The 24,938-nt window shown below is 38.1% G+C and overlaps 1 protein-coding gene across 2 annotated transcripts in view; it reads right to left on the bottom strand.

Annotated features, from left to right (window-relative positions):
- Positions 1 to 1,443: 1,443 nt before the first annotated feature.
- LOC133557670 (ankyrin repeat and MYND domain-containing protein 2-like) overlaps positions 1,444 to 24,938 on the bottom strand; it is a 52,957-nt gene continuing 29,462 nt past the window's right edge. The window contains exons 7-11 of one of the 2 annotated variants that reach the window (XM_061908352.1): positions 23,957 to 24,171; positions 20,415 to 20,550; positions 20,085 to 20,213; positions 15,692 to 15,815; positions 1,444 to 7,875 (exon numbers count right to left, since the gene is read on the bottom strand). In XM_061908352.1, coding sequence (XP_061764336.1) covers positions 7,721 to 7,875; positions 15,692 to 15,815; positions 20,085 to 20,213; positions 20,415 to 20,550; positions 23,957 to 24,171 — 759 coding nt within the window. In that variant the 3' untranslated portion in view covers positions 1,444 to 7,720. The remainder of the gene's footprint in view (positions 7,876 to 15,691; positions 15,816 to 20,084; positions 20,214 to 20,414; positions 20,551 to 23,956; positions 24,172 to 24,938) is intronic. The other variant, XM_061908353.1, reaches the window with a different exon arrangement.

The following is a 24,938-nucleotide window of genomic DNA, read 5'->3' as shown; positions in this document are numbered from 1 at the left end:
AAATAACAAGACTGCAGTTGAGTTGTGTCAGTTTGTTAGTTTGGACCAGGGGTCGGCACCCCAAAACGTTGAAAAAAACATAACTATATATTAGACCAAAAATTAAAAAAAAAAAATCTGTCTGTAGCCGCAAAAAATGAAAAGTATATACAGTAAGTCTTATAATGAAGGCAACACATGATGTAATTATCTATATTAGCTATAATAGCCTACTATCAAAATGACTGTGTGTTGCTGGCTGGAGCAAATCGTCCTTGACAGAAATTTTGAAATGTAATATTTATTTTCCACATTTTTACAACATCAGAAACCATTAATAAATCAGAGGCTACTCAGAACGTGAGATAACTCTTAGAAATTACTGGCTTTTAATGGCCAAAGGTATAGTAGATGTTTATGTCCAAGTTAAAGGAAATGGCAGGCGGTCTTATTTTAATAGATTTATTACAATCTTTGGCAAGCTGGGTAAGATTGTAATAAATACTGTGGTCCGTGTTGTGGTACGGAACAAAATGGCACTCAGACAACTATCTGAAATGCAGCCAATACTAAATTATATACACAGAGGATAAAAGTAAAGGATATTAAATAAACTCAAATATACCTACAAATGAGGCATAATGATGTACTTACAGCTATCCTAATAAGCAAGTTAGCATTGATTAGCTTGCAGTCATGCAGTGACCAAATATGCCTGATTAGCACTCCAACAAGTCAATAAGATCAACAAAGTGCACCGTTGTGCATTCCTGCACAGTATAAAACGTTTGGTGGACAAAATGAGACAAAGGAGTGGAAGAATTTTCATGTAAACAAACTGTTATGTCACAGTCCACACTATGGTGGGTTCAAGAACTGCCGAAATTAGTAGGACAAAACGATCTTCACCAAATACTCTAAGTGAAGCATACACACAAAAATATCAAACAGTGGGCTTTTTAACAAATGGGAAGGTTTGTGTAATGTTTGTCCTCAAACAAAAAAACATACTAAAACCCAAAAAATGTTTTCCCTCATCTTTGTCCATTTTCAATCCTTTTTAAAAAAAAAAAAAAATGCCCCAGGAAGCCACTCGAGAGGCACTAGAGAACCACATACAGATCGAGACCCACGGGTTGCTGACCCCCGGTTTGGACAGAAACGTTACCATCCACATTTCAATTCCATTTATCCTAGCTGAATGCACAACATTAAAAAAGCATCTCACAAGTCAGCACAGAGAACACTTTCCTCTTCCCGTCATGCAAATCTGTCACTCTCATGCAGCATTCTAACTATTTTATTGTAATCAGTTGTCAATGTCAATATTGTTACTAAATTAGGTGTAACTCTTAATAGATCATATGTCTCCAACACTTAAGGCAAAGCCATTTCCCACAACACAATTATTGTTTGCTTCTTCTTTTTATTTAATTAATTTAAGGTCAAACAAAAAACCATCAACATAACATTTAAAATAAATAATGAACGAAAAGGAGCAGAAAGAAGTTAAACTTATATCTGCCCCAAGTCATACAGTAAACATTTGTTGTTCAACTCAGAAGACTTAGTCTATATATATTCATAACATACATATTTCACAACATACAACAAACATCTACTTGACACAATAAAATACACGAAAAATGTATTAACAACAACATGTTAATTTTTACTTCTTTTATTGTGCTTGGTTTATAATAGCTTGACCTCCAGATAATGTCAACGTAACTACACAGTATGTAGAATGTATACATATAAACTTAGTGGATTGTGTAGAACGGTGATTCTCAAACTGTGGTATGTATAAGACTAACGGTAGACAGGCTTCATCTAGTGGTATGCAAAAGAATCACTTGATTAAAGTACAGTGTTTTATATTCCTATCTTCAAACACTGTTACTGTTCATACTTGTTTGTATGTTGCAGTAGCTAAAACTATAAAATACACTTGTTAAATAAAACCTCTGCCTTGTTTTTAAATGAATACTTAGGCCTACTAGGCTTCTGTATTTTCATTATTGGTAATTATGGTGGTACTTGGAGGGACACATTTTTTGCGAGGTGGTACTTGTAGTACTTGTACCACTGGTGTAGACTGTAGAAACACATTAGATTATTTGCAAATATTGATTTTATAACAGGGTTTTTATCCCATCACAGAGCTGAAATGTAAACATTGCATTATAAACACATCATCTATTAGTCAACACCACACCATAGCAGTAGTACTATCATTAATAAACTATATTATCTAGTAGCAGATTAGGCCAAAGCACTGACAATGCTTCTTCAACACAATCTCTAGAAAGCCCCAAGCAGAAACACTCAAAAAATTAATAATTTTGTTTGCTGAAATTTGAAGACTCTCACAGTACATAATTGTCAGGGTTGTTTGGATGAGGTTTTTATACTGCTGATTCTGACCATCCGTGAGTAAGATTGACTAATATCACCTGTAATAACTGTAATATTTCAAAATGTATTTATGGTGAGTGCTGTTGACAGTGTAACAATATCAACACTATTTAAACTATTTCCCTTTTCTTTAATTACATATACGTAGATGTTTAAAAATAAAATTTTTTACCCTGTTTATCCTTTTTATGATGTTGTCCCTGTTGTTTTAAATAATTGTTTTAATTCAACTGTTTGTACAGCACTTTGTGATTTTTATCTGTGAAAAGCGCTTTATAAGTAATATTGACTTACTTATTTACAATTGTTTGAGTAAAAGAAAGTCAACGGTACACAATAACAAAACCGAAGCAAAAAACTACTGTCCACTACTTTTTTTTCTTTAAGTCCTTTGGTTTTTGCCATTTTCAAGTCCCCCTGTGTCCAGAGAATCATTCCCTGAGTTTGTAAACAATGACAAAAACCACAAAAAAGTATTTTGTGAAAATACAAATATCGATCCAGTATCGATCATATGCCGATACTACCGTTGGTATAGACACCACCGATGTAGATATCGATCTGCCCTCCCCTTACGTGTGCGCATGTGTCATCTACACTTCTTTAACTTTATAAAACACTTATGTCTAGTGTTGTTTTAAGCTGGTTTAGTGGCTCGTTTATCAATTAGCGGATCTGCTCATGCTTGCTCTTTCTCAGTGTACAACATGTTTAACCTCGAGCCCCAGTGATAATTTCACTTGGTAATATAACTTAAGGTACTGAGAAATGCAGTTTAGGGATTTTCTCCACACTGCGTATGGAAATACACAGTTAGCTGCCAGAGCACAACAAAGTATCAGCCAGAGGGAATCAGCTTTTGTTATCAGCATTAATCGCAGATCTTGTGCTTTGTCATGAAAATCGTCTGATACCGATTGGTGGCCAATTGATCAGCGCATTCCAAATATAAATATATACGCATACAGTATAAAAGGTTATTGAAAAATAATGATATTAAGGACTTCTCTTACGGCAATATTATCACCCTGGCTGCAAGTGGTGTCCACATCGAACACTTGTAAAACAGAAAATAAAAGTTGATTGTGAGTAAAATACTTTGATTGCTTTTCCTTATTAAAATATTGGGTGCTAAATGTGGTTTATTCTTTTTGAATAACCCTGTACATAATCACACGTACACCTTGGTTTCCATTGGCAATATGTTTCAAAAGGTCAGATGAAAACGGAATCCAATGGAAATTTTTTCTTAAAAGATACCCAAAAATGTAAACACAAAACAAATGTTATGGAGGAAAATTCTAATTTAACGAAATGTAGAAATTAACATTAAATACCCCTTTTCACCTTTATTGAAGACATGTTCTGGCAAAGACGACGATGAGTGGAGAAGTAAAGTGTAATGTATTTTCCAGACTATAAGGCGCACTGAAAATCCCTTTTCCCCCCTCAAAACTCGACAGTGCGCCTTATAACCCGGTGCGCTTAATGTACAGGGTAATTCAGTTTTTTCTTACCAACCTCGAACCAATTTTATTTGGTACATGGTGTTATGATAAGTGTGGCCAGTAGATGGCAGTCAAATATAAGATATGTGTAGACTGCAATATGATGGCAGTCACACACAAGAGATACATGTAGACTGCAATATGACTCAAATAAAAAAAAAACGCACCAACATTTTATATGGTCCATTGAAAATATAGAACATTACACACGGCGTTCAAAAATCTACCAAAATGTTTTAGTACGACTTTGGTAATCTATGAAGCCGCACCGCTTAATGGATTGTACTGTGCTTCAACATACGAGTATTATGGTGTGTGTATAGGTAATAAAAAATACAGAAAAAACACGCACTCTCCAAAAAAAACTAATAAATCAAAAATAAAGAGGTGCATGGCAAAATGTGTACTAAAAGAAAAAGCAAGGCCAGTAACACTCGTGTCCTTCTTATAATTTTGATATAAACTGCACGGGCGCTACTAAACAGAACGGTTTCTGGCGTTTTGTTTCGCAATATTATACAAAAACAACTTTTCTTACCTTCCGGTACCTGCTGATCTGTATTTGGGATCTGCATAAATCCTGAAAAATTTCGCTCGTCCGCTATTGTAGTCCGTGGTGACACCGTAGTCGATAAGCTTCTCCTTTTTCTCTATCTTCTTGTTGTGGGACATTCATCGTCCGCTGTTGCCATTTCTAATATAAAGTAGTGAAAAGTTCTTATATCTGTCAGTAACCTCGCCATGAAAGCACTAAAACATACCGGTGTAGTGAGTTTACATTATTCACCCAAGGAACTTTAGCTATTAGTGCGTTCCGGTCGGACTGTTTTTCATAGACACATTTTCTGCGTTGTTATTGCGTAAGTAAACCACAGAGGAGTTGCTGCTCCGTTATTGATTTAAGTAAAGTCTGAATGTCATTAAAACTGTTAGCCCCATCTTTTGACACTTCTTCCACTCCCGTCCTTGCACGTTACACCGCTACAACAAAGATGACGGAGAGAAGACGCTGCCGAAGGTTAGCCACGTAAATAAGACCGCCCACAAAACGACGCATCTGGAAGCGACTGTCATAAAGCGGCTTGAAGATGATCTGTAAAACATGATCTATGCAACATTTTTACCAAAGAAACACCATTACATGTTATGTAGACCACAAGGAAGTGTTTTCAATTTAGAAAAAAAATAAAAATAAATACTCTTAATACGCCCTATAATTTGGCGCACCTTATATATGAAAAATAAAACGAAAATAGATCATTCATAGGCAATGCACCTTATAACCCGGTGCGCCCTATAGTCTGGAAAAATACGGTACTTTGGATGAGTTTTTGAATTCAATAGTGTTTCTCACCTTCTTTATAAAAGTGCTGGCGCTTACAAGTTTCTTTGGCCCCATGGTGGATTATTTTGCAGTCCGTTGTAGTCAATAATAAAGTACAAAGTAAGTCACCCAATAACTACATAGGGGCTTGTTGTCTTGATTTTTGGAATCTCGGTGTCCATGAATGCACCTTGACTTGAGTGTGATTGGTGTACAACCAGAAAGTGTTGTTGTTGTTGCTGGAGAGGAGAGCGAAAGGAAAAAGGGCTGTTTTAGTTTGCGCGCTTACGTACTTAAACTTTGCATTTGGAGTACATATTTGGTTCACACTGAGAAGTAAAAAATGCAATACACCTTGTACACCCCCAAACGGTGAGTGTGCAGATGGACATTACTGGAAAAGGACAGGGACTAACTTGAGTGGATCAACATTAAAAGTAGAAAATAAGAAAAAGTAAAAGAGTGTAAATATCATCATTTAGGCCAGGGGTGTCAAACGTACAGCCCGTTGGACTGATTTTATCCGGCCCGCAAGATGATTTTGTTAAATATAAAAATCAGCTGAAATTTTTCAATGAAAGAAACTGCTCTTCTAAATGTGTCCAGTGGATGTCGCAGTAGCAATTCTTTGTATCCCCTGACTTTTGAGGGGGCGGAGCTATGTGATAGAGGACTGGGGACATATTATCTGGGCGCACATAAATATGCTGAAATGACATGTTCCCCCTTCTAACTTCATGTGTGATTCACAAAATGAGTCCAAATTCACAGGTTTTGTTGTAGGCGATGCTACATGTGCCCAGAACAAACCACTTGATGTTAGTACATCAGTTGAGGAAAATTAGTAAACTACATTAACAACATCCTGTAATTTGATTTGGATATTACTATTTATTACATTTTCTAATAGATTAAAATTTTACACCAATGAGACCATTTTTAAACTGCCAGACTCACACCTATTTTACTGGTGTATATTATCACATCATTTATTCAGAAATTATAAATCATGACAAATGAAGACCCTGCCTTCCGCTCGATTGTAGCTGAGATGGGCACCAGCGCCCCCCGCAACCCCAAAGGGAATAAGCGGTAGGAAATGAATGGATGGACAAATGAAGATAGATTACTATGAACAAAAACATGTAAGGGTAAAAAAACAACACCATTATGATTTGTATGCTTTCAGATTGTGCTTGTTTTACTTTTAAACAAAGAAAACAATGTGAAGTTGTCTTTATTTTTAAGTTATCATGACATGATTTTACCAGTCCACTGGGTGTCAAACTAAAATGAGTTTGACACCCCTGATTTAGGCACTAAGTCATTTGGGAAAACACAATACTGTCAAAATTCACACCTAGCAACTAAGTACACCGTGTACAGCAGGGGTCTCAAACACGCGGCCCGCGGACCAATTGTGGCCCGTGAGACATTATTTTGCGGCCCCCACCTTAATATGAAAGTTTAATGTTAGCGCGGCCCGCAAGTTTTATAGGAATGGTGCTTGACAGCGTTGTGTGCAGAGCTGAAGGAGTCTACCAATCACGGTGTGGTATATCGCTCTCAAAGACCGAACATTGACATCACTTGCGTGATTCAAGCAGAGAAACGTTTTGCCGGTTTTCCACTAGACCAAAATGGCTTTTTCAACGTTCTGGGTTGCCTACCCCTGCGTTAGTGGAAAAGCGGCAAATGAGTGAAAGCGACAGAAACGTTGCCATGGAGACGAGGGGTTTTCTTACATGCCTGGCTGCATTCACACCGCGACACCTGTCCGTCAGTAATAACAGTACCCGATTACCTGGAACAATTCAAACCGTTATTTGTTTTTTTTCGTTGTTTAATGTACATTGCCTCACACATTGTTGCTGACTGGAGAAATCTAATTATTATTGTTATTATTTATGACTGATTTATTAACATAATTCTCATTTTGTTCATTTATATTTTGAATTTATTTTGTGTTGAAAATAAAAATAAAGACATTTAAAAATATATTTTTTAAGAATTTTTTTCCTGCGGCCCAGCCTCCCCCAGACTCTGCATCCATTGGCCCCCAGGTAAATACTGGTGTACAGTATAGATATTGAAGTATTCTATTTTAAAGTTGAATGCACAAATTTTGACAGTATATTTCTTTCCTGAAGTAATTATTGTCGTGAACATCACCATATTTACTTTTCCTCCCCCTTTAAAAGGTGACTTGCAACCACTCAAGTTAATCCCTCCCTTTTGGTTACGTAACCAAGATAGCGACTATTGATGGTTGAGACGATGCGCACTTTTGAGCGTTTTGCGGGCAACGTCCAAGTACTGACAGTGTACTCCAGTGTACTTCTACTTTGCACTCAAAAGTGTAAGTACGCTAGCGCGCAAACAATACAATATCTTGTCGTGGTCTGTGGTGCGCACACACTTATACCCTCCTGCCATGACATGGGTGAAAAGTCACAAGAAGAGTATTGTGGGCGTGCCTTGTTGTCTCTCTCTATTTTTGAGAGCTGGATGGTTCCTCCGAAGGTGCAGATGGGCAGACCAGCAGCTCTCCAGGGCATCCTCCTGCGGCAGCTACCTTTTCCTCTGCCCGCAGACACAACTCCTGCAGGAAGTTAGCTGTCTCCATCACCAGGTCGCTCTCATCATCTAAAAAAGTACAAAGATATTGTGCTGTCTTTACTTGGACAATACAATATTTCAGTATTTGAACCCCCTCTGAATGTTTATTACTAGAATTAACATTATTTGAGCCTGCCAAAATGATCTTGCTATTGCGGTTTAATCCATCGGCATCATTAATCTGATAAAATTGTATTTTGAACTGAAGTATTTCCATCTTCAAATAGCACATTAAAATCACAACATCAGTAACAGGTCCATATACAGTCGCAATCAAAAGTTTACATACACTTGTAAAGAACATAATGTCATGGCTGTCTTGAGTTTCCAATAAATTCTATAACTCTTATTTTTTCATGCTAGAGTGATTGGAGCACATACTTGTTGGTCATAATGAATGAATTTATTATGGGTCTACTGCAGTGGTTCTTAACCTTGTTGGAGGTACCGAACCCCACCAGTTTCATATACGCATTCACAAAACCATTCTTTATTGAAAAATAAATGGTAAATGGTTTATACAGTGGGGCGAAAAAGTATTTAGTCAGCCACCGATTGTGCAAGTTCTCCCACTTAAAATGATTACAGAGGTCTGTGATTTTCATCATAGGTACACTTCAACTGTGAGAGACAGAATGTGAAAAAAAATCCAGGAATTCACATTGTAGGAATTTTAAAGAATTTATTTGTAAATTATGGGGGGAAATAATTATTTGGTCAACCATTCAAAGCTCTCACTGATGGAAGGAGGTTTGGGCTCAAAATCTCACGATACATGGCCCCATTCATTCTTTCCTTAACGCGGATCAATCGTCCTGTCCCCTTAGCAGAAAAACAGCCCCAAAACATGATGTTTCCACCCCCATGCTTCACAGTAGGTGTGATGTTTTTGGGATGCAACTCAGTATTTTTCTTCCTCCAAACACGAAGAGTTGAGTTTATACCAAAAAAGTTCTACTTTGGTTTCATCTGACCACATGACATTCTCCCAATCCTCTGCTGTATCATCCATGTATCCATTTTGGTATGAACTCAACTCGTCGTGTTTGGAGGAAGAAGAATACTGAGTTGCATTCCAAGAACACAATACCTACTGTGAAGCATGGGGGTGGAAACATCATGCTTTGGGGCTGTTTTTCTGCTAAGGGGACAGGACGATTGATTCGTGTTAAGGAAAGAAGGAATGGGGCCATGTATCGTGAGATTTTGAGCCAAAACCTCCTTCCATCAGTCAGAGCTTTGAATGGTTGACCAAATACTTATTTTCCACCATAATGTACAAATGAATTCTTTAAAATTCCTACAACGTGATTTCCTGGATTTTTTCCCCACATTATTTCTGTCATAGTTGAAGTGTATCTATGAAGAAAATTACAGACCTCTGTCATCATTTTAAGTGGGAGAACTTGCACAATCGGTGGCTGACTAAATACTTTTTGCCCCACTGTACTTGTATAGCGCTTTTCTACCTTCAAGGTACTCAAAGCGCTTTGACACTATTTCCACATTCACCCATTCACACACCATGCAAGGCGCTAACCACGACCCATCAGGAGCAAGGGTTAAGAGTCTTGCTCAAGGACACAACGGCCGTGACGAGGTTGGTAGAAGGTGGGGATCGAACCGGGAACCCTCAGGTTGCTGGCACGGCCGCACTCCTAACCGTACCTCCCCCAAAATGTTTTTTTTTCTTTCTAATTCAAGACAAAGTTAAATTTAACCGTGCATGAACATCACCTTGTGCAAAGAACAAAACCAACACAGTGCATGAACTCACAAAAAAAATTACACACCTGCAAATCAGATGGAAAATTACAGGGAACATTGTTTGGGGGTATCCATAATATGCCGATAGGGAGAAGTTTTTATTTACACGATGAGTTTGGTGTGTCTTGACCTCTGCGGTGGAGGCTTCGCTGAACCCCTGAGGCCGACTCACCGAACCCCTAGGGTTCGATCGAACCCAGGTTAAGAACCACTGGTCTACTGGTAATGTAACCAAATCTGCTGGATCAAAAGGTTACATACAGCAATGTTAATATTTGGTTACATGTCCCTTGGTAGGTTTCACTGCAATGAGGCACTTTTGTTAGCCATCCACAGGCTTCTCGCAAGCTTCACCCAACTGCGTCCAAGACCCAACCTCCGGGCTGATGATTTAGGTTGTCCTGAAGAAATTGAAAGGAATCCTCCTTTTTCATTGTCCTATTTAAAGCAACGGTTTCATTGGCAGAAAAACCGGCCCAGAGAATAATAATACCACCACCATGCTTAACGGTGGGCATGGTGTTCCTGGGATTAAAGGCCTCCCCATTTCTCCACCTAACATAAGGCTGAGTACTGTGGCCAAACAGCTCAATTTGTTTTTCATCTGACATCATATGAACAAAGATAAGACATTCCAGAGGAAAGTTCTGTGGTCAGATGAAACAAAAATTGAGCTGTTTGGCCAAAATACCCAGCAATATGGTTGGAGTAGAAAAGGTGAGACCTTTAATCCCAGGAACACCTTTCCTAGTAAATGTGACAATGAAAATGGAGGATTACCTCCAAATTATTCAGGACAACCTAAAATCATCAGCGCAAAGGTTGGGTCTTGGGCGCAGTTAGGTGTTCCAACAGTACAATAACCCAAAACACACATCAAAAGTGGTAAAATAATGATTAAATCAGGCTAGAATTAAGGTTTTAGAATGGCCTTCCCAAAGTCCTGATTTAAGTGTGTTGAGAGTGCTGAAGAAACAAGTCCATGTCAGAAAACCAACAAATTTAGCTGAACTGCACCAATTTTGTCAAGGGGAGTGGTCAAAAATTCAACCAAAAGCTTGCCAGAAGCTTGTGGATGGCTACCAAAAACGCCTTATTGCAGTGAAACTTGCCAAGGAACATAAGTAATCAAATATTAACATTTCTGTATGCAGAGATGGACCGCCAGGGCCAGCAAAGCCTTCTCTGCTGGCCTAACATAACCAGAAATCATGATCATGATTAAAGTAATTTTTCATCTACGTTCCCTAAATATCTAAAATGTTTCATATTCTCTTCATGTCATATTATGCTCCTTCAAGTGCTGTTGTTTTTATTTTATAGAGTTTTTATCCAACCAGAATTCAGCTAGTTTATGTTGCCATGCTGTACCAAATCTGCCTCGAGCCTTCAGATTCTGCAATGTGGGCGTCTGTGCACTGTACGTGAACGGGGACATACAGTAATAGACAGTTGCAATAGCCATTCAGATCACATGTTGTTGTCAGTAAGGCCTTTTACAGTAGATGGCCTAAGGCAGATATATATAGTGATGTAGGAGTCAGGTAACATAAGAACTCCATTACCCAGCATGCCAGCATAGTGGAGAGCATGAGAAGTAGCCCCGTTTAGGTTGTTTAATGTAGAAATGCCGGTGTGGAACAAACTTTAAGAACTCAGCCAACACGCCTTGTCGTTTTATGACTAGACAAGACAACACATATATTTGCAGGGCCATTTTCAAAAAGGATATTTAAAGAGACACTACATCTTGTGAGAACATTTCGGCCAACCCCAGAATCTAGCTCAGCTGTCGATGAGTTCAGATATTTTATTTTTTTATTCTTTCACGTTTAAAATGTTTTTTGCAATTTTAATTTTGACAGTCCTACTCAAGATATTGATTTTTAAATGCGCCAAAAAACAACCTGTTTTGTACAATGCGCAGTAGTGTGTAAATGTGTTTCTGTATAGTATTTCTCCAGCAATGGTCATGAAGTGAGATCAATTATGGTATTTCAGTTTGAGCCGATGTCCTTTTCTTTTTTAAATGACACAGTTAGTCATATGAAGCCCTCTGGTTCTCCTGCAGATGCCCTTCCACCTTCGCCTGTTTAAGGAGGTACTTGCTACTATTGGATCAAGTGTCCTTAACATTATCAATAGTAGCCTCTCTTCTGGAATAGTTCCAGTAGAGCTTAAAAATGCAATCGTACGACCTCTACTTAAAAAACCAAGCCTCGACCCCTCTCTTCTCTCTAACCTTAGACCTATCTGTAATCTTCCATACATTTCCAAAATATTAGAGAATGTTGTCTACAGTCAGTTGTTGCCCTTCTTAGAGGATAATGGTATCACTGAGCTGTTCCTGTCCGGGTTTGAAGCCCTCCACAGCACAGAGTCAGCGCTTCTAAAAGTTTTTAACGATATCCTCCTGTCAACTGATTCCGGTAAATATGTTGTCCTGGTGCTTTTAGATCTGTCTGCCGCGTTCGACATCGTCGACCACGCCACCTTAATCATTCGTCTTGAGAACTGTGTGGGTATTAAGGACGTCGCCCTCAACTGGTTCCGGTCGTACCTAGCCGACAGGAGTTTTTGTGTAAAAATAGACAGTGTTATGTCTTCCACAGCTCCTTTACCACATGGGGTCCCCCAGGCCTCAATCCTTGCCCCAATCTTATTTGCGCTTTACCTTTTCCCCCTTGGTTCTATTTTTAGGAAGTACGGTATTGCATAAAATGTTTATGCCGATGATTGCCAGATCTATTTTCCCATGGCACAAAAGAACACGGTTCAACGTCTCATTGACTGCCTGCATGACATCAAAGCCTAGCTTTCAGCTAACTTCCTGAGCCTAAATGAAGACAAAACAGAAGTTATGTTGTTCGGTCCAAGTCGCTCTCCCTCCCCCAACATTGACCTCGGCATTCTGACCCCGTATCTCAGCGACTGTGTCACAAACCTGGGGGTAAAGTTCGACTCAGATTTTAAATTTGATAAACAAATCAGCAGCGTCGTTCAAAAAAGCTTTTATCAATTACGCCAAATAGCGAAAGTGAAACCGCTTCTGTCAGGACATGATCTCGAGAAATAATCCACGCCTTTATCTCGAATCGTTTAGACTACTGCAATGCCCTGTATGTAGGCATAAGCCAAACCTCCCTTGCCCGCCTGCAGCTCGTGCAGAACTCTGCTGCTCGTCTGCTAACACAGACCCGCACATCACCCCTATATTAGCGTCCCTTCACTGGCTCCCTGTGCGTTACAGAGGCAACTTAAACTCCTTCTATTAGTTTTTAAATGTCTAAACAACCTCGCGCCAACATATCTCTCCGACCTCCTACAGCCTTACTGCCCCACTCGATCCCTAAGATCAGCCGATCAGCTGCTACTGACGGTCCCTGACACAAGGCTGAAGCTTAGAGGTGACAGAGATTTTGCCGCTGCTGCTCCCAAGTTCTGGAACGACCTACCTCTGAGTGTTAGACAAGCCTCCTCTCTTCCTGTTTTTAAATCTCTCTTAAAAACATACTTTTATTCCATGGCTTTTAACACTGAGTGATATCCATCCTGCAATGGCGCCCCAGTATACACCTGCTGTGAACCAGTTTTTATGATTTATTTATTTTATTTATTTTTTTATCGTGTTCTGTTCTCGTATTATCTTTTAACCTGCCCATTGTACAGCATTTTGGCTAGCCCTGTAGTACATTTTAAATGTACTCTATAAATAAAGTTGATTTGATTTGATTTGATTTGATTTGATTTGAAGGCAACGGTGGGAAACGCACGGCCAAGAACCAAACTTCATGAATGTTTTTTGTGACCAACAAGTATGTGCTCCAATCACTCTATCACAAAAAAATAAGAGTTGTAGAAAGTATTGGAAACTCAAGACAGCCATGACGTTATGTTCTTTACAAGTGTATGTAAACTTTTGATCGTGACTGTAAATTTTAAAAATAAGGATGTGTACCTTTCATATTTCAACCAATACTGTGCCATACGGAATCGATACCAATACTCAATGGTAACAATTTTCGGTACGTTTGTGTATGTTCATGGGTTAATAAATGTTAATTGTTTAATGATAATAACAATTAATATATTCAACATTTAACAGTGAGCTGATAAAAATAACTGTGTAATTCAGTTGTTAAATCTTGTTTTTGTAGCGAAGTGGTCGCGTGGTTATGCACGGGTCGTTCTCCTAAGATGCAGCAGAAAACCCTGGAGGCAAGGTATAGGTGAGACAATGATTTATTGTCTATGAAACATACAAAAACTACAAAAAACTAGCGTGCCGATTGCACCAGAAGCTAAACTAAGGAAATAGCTAGCGTGAAAGCCTAGCATAAAAACAGGCAAACAAAAGCAAAGCTTAGCTCTGGAATCGTAGCAATAGATGTAACTGTTGCGTGGAAGCAAATAAGACAGCCAGACAGTGTGTGGCAAAAGACAGGAATCTGGGCACTAATCTCTGATTAGTGCCCAGGAGCAGGTGAGCGTCCCGAACACTAATCAGAGGCAGGTGAAACTAATAAGCACCTATAGAAACCAAAACACAAACCCAGGGGTGCTGAAAACAGAACTGAGGTAGTCAAACTAACAGAACAAACTCATAATCAAATCGGGCAATGGATCATAACAGTTTTCTTACACTTCCCTGTCTCATTTGCAACTTTTATATATTAGACTTTGCATGCAGTTGCAATTTCCAAACAGATCACTGCAGAGTACACAGACGGCAGTTTTGCAGAAAATTGAAAGTGTCAGGATGTTGCCACTTGTCTATAAAAAGAGCCAACAAAACTGAAGATAAGTTTCTTTTTTTTTTGGGTGGCTATCCTAAGATACCACATCAAGTATGAATTAATTATAGTTTATCCTAGGTGTGCTGCTGCAGTCAGGAAGAAGTCTTTGCCATTAAGTTGAATGTGCTGGTCTTGTTTACAAAGTGTTTATAATGTAAACGTTGTGTTCATTACACACCAGCTGTTAGATTGTAACATGCATCTTAGTTATAGTTTTCACTACCAAATGTGTAAGTGTCAAATGTAAAATCTATAATGCTAATCAGTAGCATGTATAAGGCAACATTACACTATCTAGAGAGGGTGTCGAAATATGATGTTATGTTAATCGGTGCTCAGTGGCCCCAACGTAATTTAGTAGGTACATACTGTACAACAGTGATGATTTGGTATCTTATTACTGACTAAAATGAAATAAATGTGATTAATCTGATTAAAAATGTATCTAACTATTCAACAGCACTTGTTTTTTTGTGATGACTTCACCACAGAGTATTCATTACAGTAAAAATTAAACATGCAATGATAAACAGATTTGGAAATTGACTTTATTGTGATAGACATACAATGTCAAAATAAAATAAAAAACAATTGAAGATCAATCATACACTGAAATGAAATGTGTGACCTTATTAGCAGTGACGTGCAGTGAGGTTCACATGCGGCATTGATGCTTGGGAAGTTTACTTACATTTTTTTGTGCTGAATTAGTGTTAAAACAGGTTTCTCATTAAGATAAGAAGAAAAAAGGACAATAATTCACTTTTGTAAAAATGTTTTTGAATATTGTGCTGTATTATAAATTTGATATATACAATATATATATTATCAATAACATTTTCATATTATATACAGTCTATATGCTATATAAATAATACTGTTTGTTTATTCATTTTGGTTTCAATTTTTATTTGTATGCGAAGAATAAGTACGATCATTCTCCAGGAAAACGTAAAAGTGTGAGTACTTTCTGTTTTATCTTTTTGCCATCAAGAGTCTTCAATCTATGAAACATGCATGGTTTATTAATAGTCTTCATTCATCATTTCTATTGCAATGTTCGCTGAATGTAAAACCATCATTATTCTCTATAAATGTGTTTGCGTTTTGGGCTCTTTGAAACGGATAAATTGGATTTACATAATTTTGAAAGGGACAAATTGTTGTTGTATTTGTAGTTTTCAACCGATTTGGTTTTCAACGGACCCCTTGGAACGGAATAAAAGTGAAAACTGTGATTTACATCAGTATATGTATCAAGTAAATAAGAGACAAATTACCTTTGAGCTCTTTCAGTCGTGGTGCGTCTCTTTCTAAGTGTGCGTTCTGCACCTGTATCGCTCTGCACATCTTTTTGTGAGTGAACCAGTGGAGCTTCTGGCACATCAAACTGCAGTACGTCACCTTCAAGACAAAACATCTTCATCTTATTCCAAAGCTCTGTTTATGTCAAGAAGAACAATTACATGAATTAGTTATTTAACTTTATTTAGGTCAAATGATGTGAATGGTGTGAGAAAATATAAATAGAGCTTGTGGTAATAAAAGCAATGATGCATAAAGGATAGAGCTAAACATTAGGCCCTTTTCCCCCGCATTAACTTTTTCAGGAACTTCCTCACTTACTCGGGTAGATAAAGTTCCCCCTGTGTTTCCACCAAAAACTACCCGGGTAGATTTAGTTCTTTAGGACCTTTTCGGAGTTTCTCCTAGCTAGGTGGGACGTTTCCCAGTGACCAGGAACCTTTTCGGGGGTGTTTTTACAAACTTCATACGCCGCAAAGCTACAAGAGGTGAATGGATTCTTTGTAACGGAGAAGTATGACACCATGAATTGATTAATGTGGACCCCGACTTAAACAAGTTGAAAAACTTATTCGGGTGTTACCATTTAGTAGTCAATTGTACGGAATATGAACTGTACTGTGCAATCTACTAACTAAAAGTTTCACTCAATCAATCAATCTAAGGACTCGAAGCGGCGACTTCAGGTGTGACTTCATTGGATAAATGTGGAAAAAAAGAAGCATTATGCCAGTGGAATGAAGGTAAATAACATCAAATATTAACTGTTTACTTTATTCCATGTGGTAAAAGTGGTCAGTGACACTCCATTTGTGTAGTTATTAACCTCGACCTGAGTGAACAGAATGCTAATGCTAACAAGCTAACGCCTTAGCCGATGTGTTTGTGTTGTCAAGGTGAGATAAACACTGATATTTATTCTTTATATATTGTTATTTACAGCTTGAATGGACCAAAAAGGAATTGCCTGACCCTCATGAATTAATCATTTACCGAGAAGACGACTTTCTGACTGTTGGACATTGCAGACAAAAGTCTGACTTTTTATGAACAATTACACTTTATTTTATAAATCATATTGTTGGGTATTTGATGGTTTTGTATTTCAATGACTTAGTAAAATAACTGTTTATTTACATGGTATCAGTATAGAAATATAGTAAACCACTCCTCCGTACGTCATTAGCTTGATTTGTATAAACTACCCTGGACTCTGAAATGCGGTGGAAAAGGGCCTATTCTTGTCTTTTCATTGGTTCACAAGTATGATAAAAAAAAAAAGAATAAGGAAAATACAGTTGCTTCCTTTCCAACACATTTACTCAGGAGAACAACGTCACCTATACGGAACTATGACAACAGGTTATCTTCTGTTTGGAGTGTGCGTCGCCCTGGTGTATCGACAAATTAGGACGGCGATGGCAACCGTCCAAGGTACCCAGAAGCTGCCTGTCATGATTGATTGGATGGGCAGGGCTTTAGGCACTCAGACTCATTTTAAACTAAATTTAAAAATGAATAACATCTCGGAAAAGCCTAACGCTCTGCAAGGCAAAATTATCTTGAGGACCAGAACGGACAATTCAATTGAATAGACTGCAAAGAGAAGATACTTAACGTTCGAATTGGTAAACTTTGTTATTTTTGCAAATATTACCTCATTAGGAATTTGATGGCTGCAACATCTTTGAAAAAAGCCGGCAAAAGTGGCAAAAAAGACTGAACAAGTCCAGAAATCATCAAACACTTATTTGGAACATCCCACAGGTGAATAGGCTAGTATGGAACAGGTGGGTGCCATGATTGGGTATAAAAGCAGCTTCCGTGAAATGTTCAGTCAGCACTTTGTGAACAAATGTGTGAGCAAATTGTCAAACAGTTTAAGAACAACATTTCTCAACGAGCTATTGCAAGGTATTTAGGGATTTCACCATCTACGTTCTGTAATATCATCAAAATGTTCAGCCAAACTGGAGAAATCACAGCAAGTAAATTATATTACGAACCTTCGATCTCTCAGTAAAGCGGCATCAGTGTGTAAAGGATATCACCACACGAGCTCAGGAAATTACATTTCTTAGTTCGAACATTAAATAGCTTGTCTTCACTGTATATTCAATTGAATATAAGTTGAAAAGGATTTGCAAATCATTGTATTCTGTTTTTATTTACGATTTACTCAACGTGCCGACTTAACTGGTTTTGGTATATTAGGCTGTCAGCTTTAATGAGTTAACTCATGTGATTAATCACAAAAAGAAATCAAATTAATCTTGTATAAACGGAAAATAATTAGGTAGTTTGTTTGTAGCGCACATGCTCCTTTTCCTTAGATGGTTACCTGAAAAGCGATGCAGGTTGCTGTACTGTCAGTGACCAGGGATGCACCCGAGCCAAGATGAGTGAAGTGGAACATTTTGCTTCAAAATACACTCATTTATTTATCCAGTGTAAGGCAAATAAGAAAATATTCTCATTTGCAATGCAGACCTAGCAAAGAAACGATATTCCATTGACAGAGTTGTTGGAGTGTGATGACAATCTCTCATCGTCTTCCATTTACCAACAAAAATTACTGCTCAAGATTGTGGTCAACAATTCCCCAATGTTCTCAACAAAAGCGGTGAAAACTATACTTATTGTAATTATTGTAAAAACAGTGGCAAGCAGTTGTTACATAGAAACAGTAAACCATTGTAAAATGAAAAATAGTTGATCACAGTAGTAAATACAGTGGCTCCCTGCAAACCAAGAAATAGTAAATAACATTCATTACCATGGTTATAATGCAAGGAAAACACATGACTTGACTGTGGAAATAATCCATCCATCCATTTTCTACCGCTTATTCCCTTTCGGGGTCGCGGGGGGCGCTGGCATCTATCTCAGCTACAATCGGGCGGAAGGCGGGGTACACCCTGGAGAAATCGCCACCTCATCGCAGGGCCAACACAGATAGACAGACAACATTCGCACTCACATTCACACACTAGGACCAATTTAGTGTTGCCAATCAACCTATCCCCAGGTGCATGTCTTTGGAAGTGGGAGGAAAATAATGAAATTAGCAAATACTATAATGTCACAAGCTCAATAAAGACATACATTTTTTGCAAACTGTACATTTAAATTTACAGCATACCTTAATTGTTTTAGGGGTTTGTGTTGACGCATTAACCTTGTTAACTTTTGGCTTACAACATGATTTCTTGTGTTTTGTGGCAAGTCGTTTCATTAATTGAGGGGTTATGTCTCTCCTTCATTGTAAACAGCATCGAAATGAACCCGGCTGTGTGTTTAATTGTGTTGGAACTGGTGTCAAATAGCTATTTAACAGATACAAAGCATTTACGGCTCATTTTTAATAGCTCACTCGAAGGAACATGTTACTAAAGTGTGTGTTGTGAGTTGTCCAGTGAAAGGTTGTACAAATACTTTTAAGTTAAAATCCTCATGTAACGGAAACACAAGCATTTTGCAGATACTAGTATTGGTGAAAAGGCTGCTCGTGCCTCACAATGAGGAAGTCCTCGGTTTGATTCCCGGGCTCAGGTCTTTCCGTGTGGAGTTTGCATGTTATACTCGTGACTGTGTGTGTTCTCCCCGGGTACTCCGGGTTCCTCCCACCTCCAATGACATGCACCTGGGTATAGGCTGATTGGCAACACTTAAAATAGTCTTAATTTGTTTTGCCATATCTGCCAGTATTTTACAGTAAATTCTATAGGAAGTTTTGTAAACGGGTTAACAATATAATTTTTTCTCCCTCGTAATTTTCCGTAAGCAAAAACAGTTATTGACTGTAAAATGAACGGATTCAACATCAACATACCGTAATCGTGACTGTATTTTTTTTAGAGTGAATTCCTGTCAACCATAGCTGCTGGTATTTTACCGTGAATTGTGCTGATTTGCTTTTACAGTGTAAATGCATTGTGTTGGAACATGATGAAAAGTTTGGACAAGCACTTTTCAAGTGTAAAACAAACACGTGGAATGTCTCCAACCTGTGGACAATAGAGCAGGCAGCCTGCAATAAGGGAACCTTTGGTGGTGTTTTTTGTTATAATACAGTAATTTACCAATAGGTTCAGAGAATGGGATTTTACTGCCATCTAGTGTAAATTAGGTTTTGTTACGCTGTTCAAATTTGTGTGTAAAGAAAGCATATTTTGTTAAATTTGTTTAGGGTTGAATTGACAAAGAACACTTACAAAGTTGATATCGAAGTGATGAAATCGTATTGATGAGAAACTTTGCTAAATTTTTGAAAATACTGTCACAAAATCAGGCATTTTGGACCACACAGATTAGACAAAAAAGCCTGTGAATTGGGTAAATATCGGGGATGCTGGTTGTAATACTTACAGCTTTACAGAGAGAGCACCTCTTGTCGGCGGCCCGCTCTCCACATGTAGCACAGTAGTCAGCGTCCATGAACGCCATCTGCCCGGTCAGAGCTTGAGTTAACACTGAGAACGCTGTTGGGTCGTTGCCCTGGAAACAAAGCAAATACACACCTAAACTGAATGAAACATTTAATATTAATGGTTCTGTAACATCATTTACGAACTCTACTTCTAACATTAGCTTGCCTCGGTTCTGTTTAAAACTCTTTAAAAACATATACGTCATTTGCAGTATTTCATGCTGTACACGTCAATTTTCGATTTTTTGTTTTTCATGTTCTTCACTTACAATCTCTATTGGTGCAATGCTCCTCACCAGCTGCTGAAGAAGTGTGGTGTCACAGTATGGAAACTTGCGGATGGAGTCTCGAATGAACTTCTCCTGGTACTGTGGGAAGCCATCGCTTTCTCTCCCCCTCAGCAGGCTGCGGCCCAACATTGTGACAAAATCAAAACACCACATCACGGGACTGATTTACCAAGATCCAAATTTCATGCGCTAAACAGTGCGTGCAATTTATTAAATAGCGTGGGTGGGCGTGTTGTGTGCGATCTACTAAGACTGCCTGTGCAATTAAAAAGTGATGCACACCACCTTATTTAAATGAGGATTTTGCATGTATGATGTCTATCTGTGTTGGCCCAGTGATGAGGTAGCGACTTGTCCAGGGTGTAACCTGCCCTCCACCCAAATGCAGCTGGGATAGGCTCCAGCACCCTACGTGATCCCGAAAGGAACAAGCGGTAGAAAATGGATGGAAACAGGTCATCACCATGGACACACTAATTTACTGCGCATTCATGTTTATGCTGCTACCTGTGGCATTTTGCTAAGTTTTGAGAAAACAGGAGACATGTACCACTTTTTATGGGCATTTTACAAGCAGTCATGCAGTGCATCTACTAACCCCATTTCCATATGAGTTGGGAAATTGTGTTAGATGTCAATATAAACGGAATACAATGATTTGCAAATAATTTTCAACCTATATTCAGTTGAATATGCTACAAAGACAACATATTTTATGTCCAAACTGCTAAACATTTTTTTTTGTGCAAATAATCATTAACTTTAGAATTTGATGCCAGCAACACGTGACAAAAAAATTTGGGGCAGGTGGCAATAAATACTGATAAAGTTGAGAAATGCTCATCAAACACTTATATGGAACATCCCACAGGTGTGCAGGCTAATTGGGAACAGGTGGGTGCCATGATTGGGTATAAAAACAGCTTCCCAAAAAATGCTCAGTCTTTCACAAGAAAGGATGGGGCGAGGTACACCCTTTTGTCCACAACTGTGTGACCAAATAGTCAAACAGTTTAAGAACAACGTTTCTCAAAGTGCAATTGCAAGAAATTTAGGGATTTCAACATCTACGGTCTATAATATCATCAAATGGTTCAGAGAATCTGGAGAAATCACTCCACGTAAACCAACATTGAATGACCATGACTTTTGGTCCCTCAGACGGCACTGTATCAAAAACCAACATCAATCTCTAAAGGATATCACCACATGGGCTCAGGAACACTTCAGAAAACCACTGTCACTAAATACAGTTCGTCACTACATCTGTAAGTGCAACTTAAAGCTGTACCATGCGAAGCGAAAGCCATTTATCAACAACATCCAGAAACGCCGCCGGCTTCTCTGGGCCCGAGATCATCAAAGATGGACCGATGCAAAGTGGAAAAGTGTTCTGTGGTCTGACGAGTCAACATTTCAAATTGTTTTTGGAAATATTCGACATCGTGTCATCCGGACCAAAGGAGAAGCGGACCATCCAGACTGTTATCGACGCAAAGTTCAAAAGCCAGCATCTGTGATGATATGGGGGTGCATCAGTGCCCAAGGCATGGGTAACTTACACATCTGTGAAGGCACCATTAATGCTGAAAGGTACATACAGGTTTTGGAACAACATATGCTGCCATCCAAGCACAGTCTTTTTCATGGAGGCCCCTGCTTATTTCACCAAGACAATGCCAAGCCACATTCAGCACGTGTTACAACAGCATGATTTTGTAAAAAAAGAGTGCTGGTACTTTCCTGGCCCGTCTGCAGTCCATACCTGTCTCCCATTGAAAATGTGTGGCGCATTATGAAGCGTAAAATACGAAAGCGGAGAACCCGGACTGTTGAACAACTGATGTTCTACATAAAACAAGAATGGGAAAGAATTCCACTTTCAAAGCTTCAACAATTAGTTTCCTCAGTTCCCAAACGTTTATTGAGTGTCGTTAAAAGAAAAGGTGATGTAACACAGTGGTGAACATGCCCTTTCCAAACTACTTCAGCACGTGTCGCAGCCATGAAATATGAAGTTAATTATTATTTGCAAAAAAAAAATAAAGTTTATGAGTTTGAACATCAAATATCTTGTCTTTGTTGTGCATTCAATTAAATATGGGTTGAAAATGATTTGCAAATCGTTGTATTCTGTTTATATTTACATCCAACACACAATTTCCCAACTCCTTTGGAAACGGGGTTTGTACATCACAGGTGTCAAACTCGAGGCCTGGAGGCCTCGTCACTTTATTTGGCCCTTGAAAGCCTGAATATAATATGTATGAATGAAGTACTACTTACTAAATGTATTTTTTCTTTCTATTTTGGGCAGAAAAAAAAATGTACTCCATGTAATCACCAATTATGTTAACTTAATATTGTCTGATAATGCAAAATATATTTTCAAACATTCAAATAATTTTTTAAATAGAAATAAATACTAATAATGATTTCAAAGCAATTTATTCATCAAATTGTGCAGTGTAAACGCAGCAATAAATTCCATGGTAAATTTGTGAAATTAACTGTGGTTTTACCAGCATTTTTTTATAAATGAAAAAAACTGTCCTTTTTTCAACTGTAATCAACTATGGTGCCGTTTTGCCATTTGCAGTAATATTGATTTGCGGTAAAAACAAAAAAACTGGCAGCTCAGGCGCCAAAATTTTACTGTAAAATTGCGTTTATATTGGTACATTGTTTCACTTCTTTGCTTAATACATTCCATGATTTCATACCACATACTGATATACTAAAGTTTTTAAGAGTTGAACATGCATACAATTGTTTTAAAATACATTTTTTTGTGAGGTAATATTTCTCTTTTGTTGAGAAGATCTCTATTTTATTCTGCCCTTTTTTTTTGTGCAATTTTTATATGAGATGTCCAGGACATTTTATCAAAATTATTACACCCAATTATTTTGTTGTATTTGCTGTTTCAAAGTCTTTTTGTATTTGTGTTTGACTTTCTCTTCTATTCTTACCAAATATCATTATTTTTAGTTTTACTGAGGTTCAAGGATAGTCTGTTTTTGTCAAACCATCTTTTTCAATTGTTTATTTCTTTTGTTATAATTTGTATTAGCTTCTGTGTGTTATCTACTGAACAAAACACAGTTATAACGTATGCAAAGATTACTAACTTTAAGTTTTTTGTAATTTTCTAAATGTTGTTTGTATAGAGATTGAACAGTTTTGGTCTTAGTATTGATCCCTGGAGTACGCCACAGGATATATTTAGCGTTGTAGACGTGTGTTCGCCTAACTTCATGTATTGCTTCCTGTTGGTTGAGTCTCTTCTTATCCAGTTTAAGACCAACCTTCTGATGCCATACCGTTTTTGATTAAAATATTGTGATTAATTGTGTCAAATGCTTTACTTAGATCCATAAACACTGCTGCTGCATACTGTTTACCATATATTATATTGGTAATCTCTTCCGTTATTTCGATTAAAGCCATGGATATTAAAATATTAGTTCAGTACCCGCACTGGTTCTCCAAATCATAGCGTAGGCATTTCTAATACTCACCTTTTTACCAGCGCGTCCAACTTGTCATCTTGTTTCTGCAGGGAGGTCGCACATTTCTGCAGCACACAGCTGATGTAATGCATCTTCATGGCCAAGACTTCGTTCATGTTCTGCTGCTTCACACACTGCTCACACAGAAGGTCCATCACTTGGGAACACTTCTCCAGCGCCCCAACATCCACCAGGACAGGATTCTCCCTCACCAGCATGACCAACTGGCAGATTGGACAGCAGGTTAAATAAACATGTATACATCTTGCATACGTGTGCATTTATTTTGTGTCCCTCTACTTAACTTAAAGGGAGAATTTGACTTTTTGGGGAAGTTTGTCCATCATTCACAATCCGAATATAAGACAAGAACACAAATTTTTCTTTTTTTATGCATTCTAATGTGTAATATACAGCAAGTACGAGGCAACTGACAATGCAGCTAATGGGGGTAGTCTATTGGGCCCATTAAGCTCTCTAAAGAAACTGCCAACAATACTCCATTTACGTCCTGTGACCTGAATATTAACCAAGTATTAGCGATTTTATTAGAAGTGCTAATCCCGAGGAACTGCTTTTAGCGGCGCCGTGATTACAGTATTGACATACAGAGTCTTGGCATACTGAGCCGATGAGCTGCTGCATCGCCTCTAAATTGGTAAAAGTAAATTCTAGATTAAAAAATCATGCCTCTCACCTGGATACTAAAGTCATAAACTGAGAAGTTGGTTGACTTTGACAATCAACTCAGACCCGGATATAGATGGTTGGATGAATAGATAGATAGATAGATAGATAGATAAATAGATAGATGGATAGATGGATAGATAGAACTTTATTGATTCCTTTAAAAGTTTGTCTGCACCCACCTTTAATTAATTATTTATTTTTCCTGCTTAAAGATTATGATGAATGCTTCCCTTACGATAAGAAGATATGAACATCCACAAATATAACAGTACAACAAAACAAACACATTGGGCAACGCAAA

Source organism: Nerophis ophidion, linkage group LG08, assembly GCF_033978795.1.
Source record: "Nerophis ophidion isolate RoL-2023_Sa linkage group LG08, RoL_Noph_v1.0, whole genome shotgun sequence".
In the NCBI taxonomy this organism is placed as follows: Eukaryota; Metazoa; Chordata; class Actinopteri; order Syngnathiformes; family Syngnathidae; genus Nerophis; species Nerophis ophidion.
The sequence above is the reverse complement of the archived record's forward strand: the minus strand, read 5'-3'. Positions and strand labels throughout refer to the sequence as shown.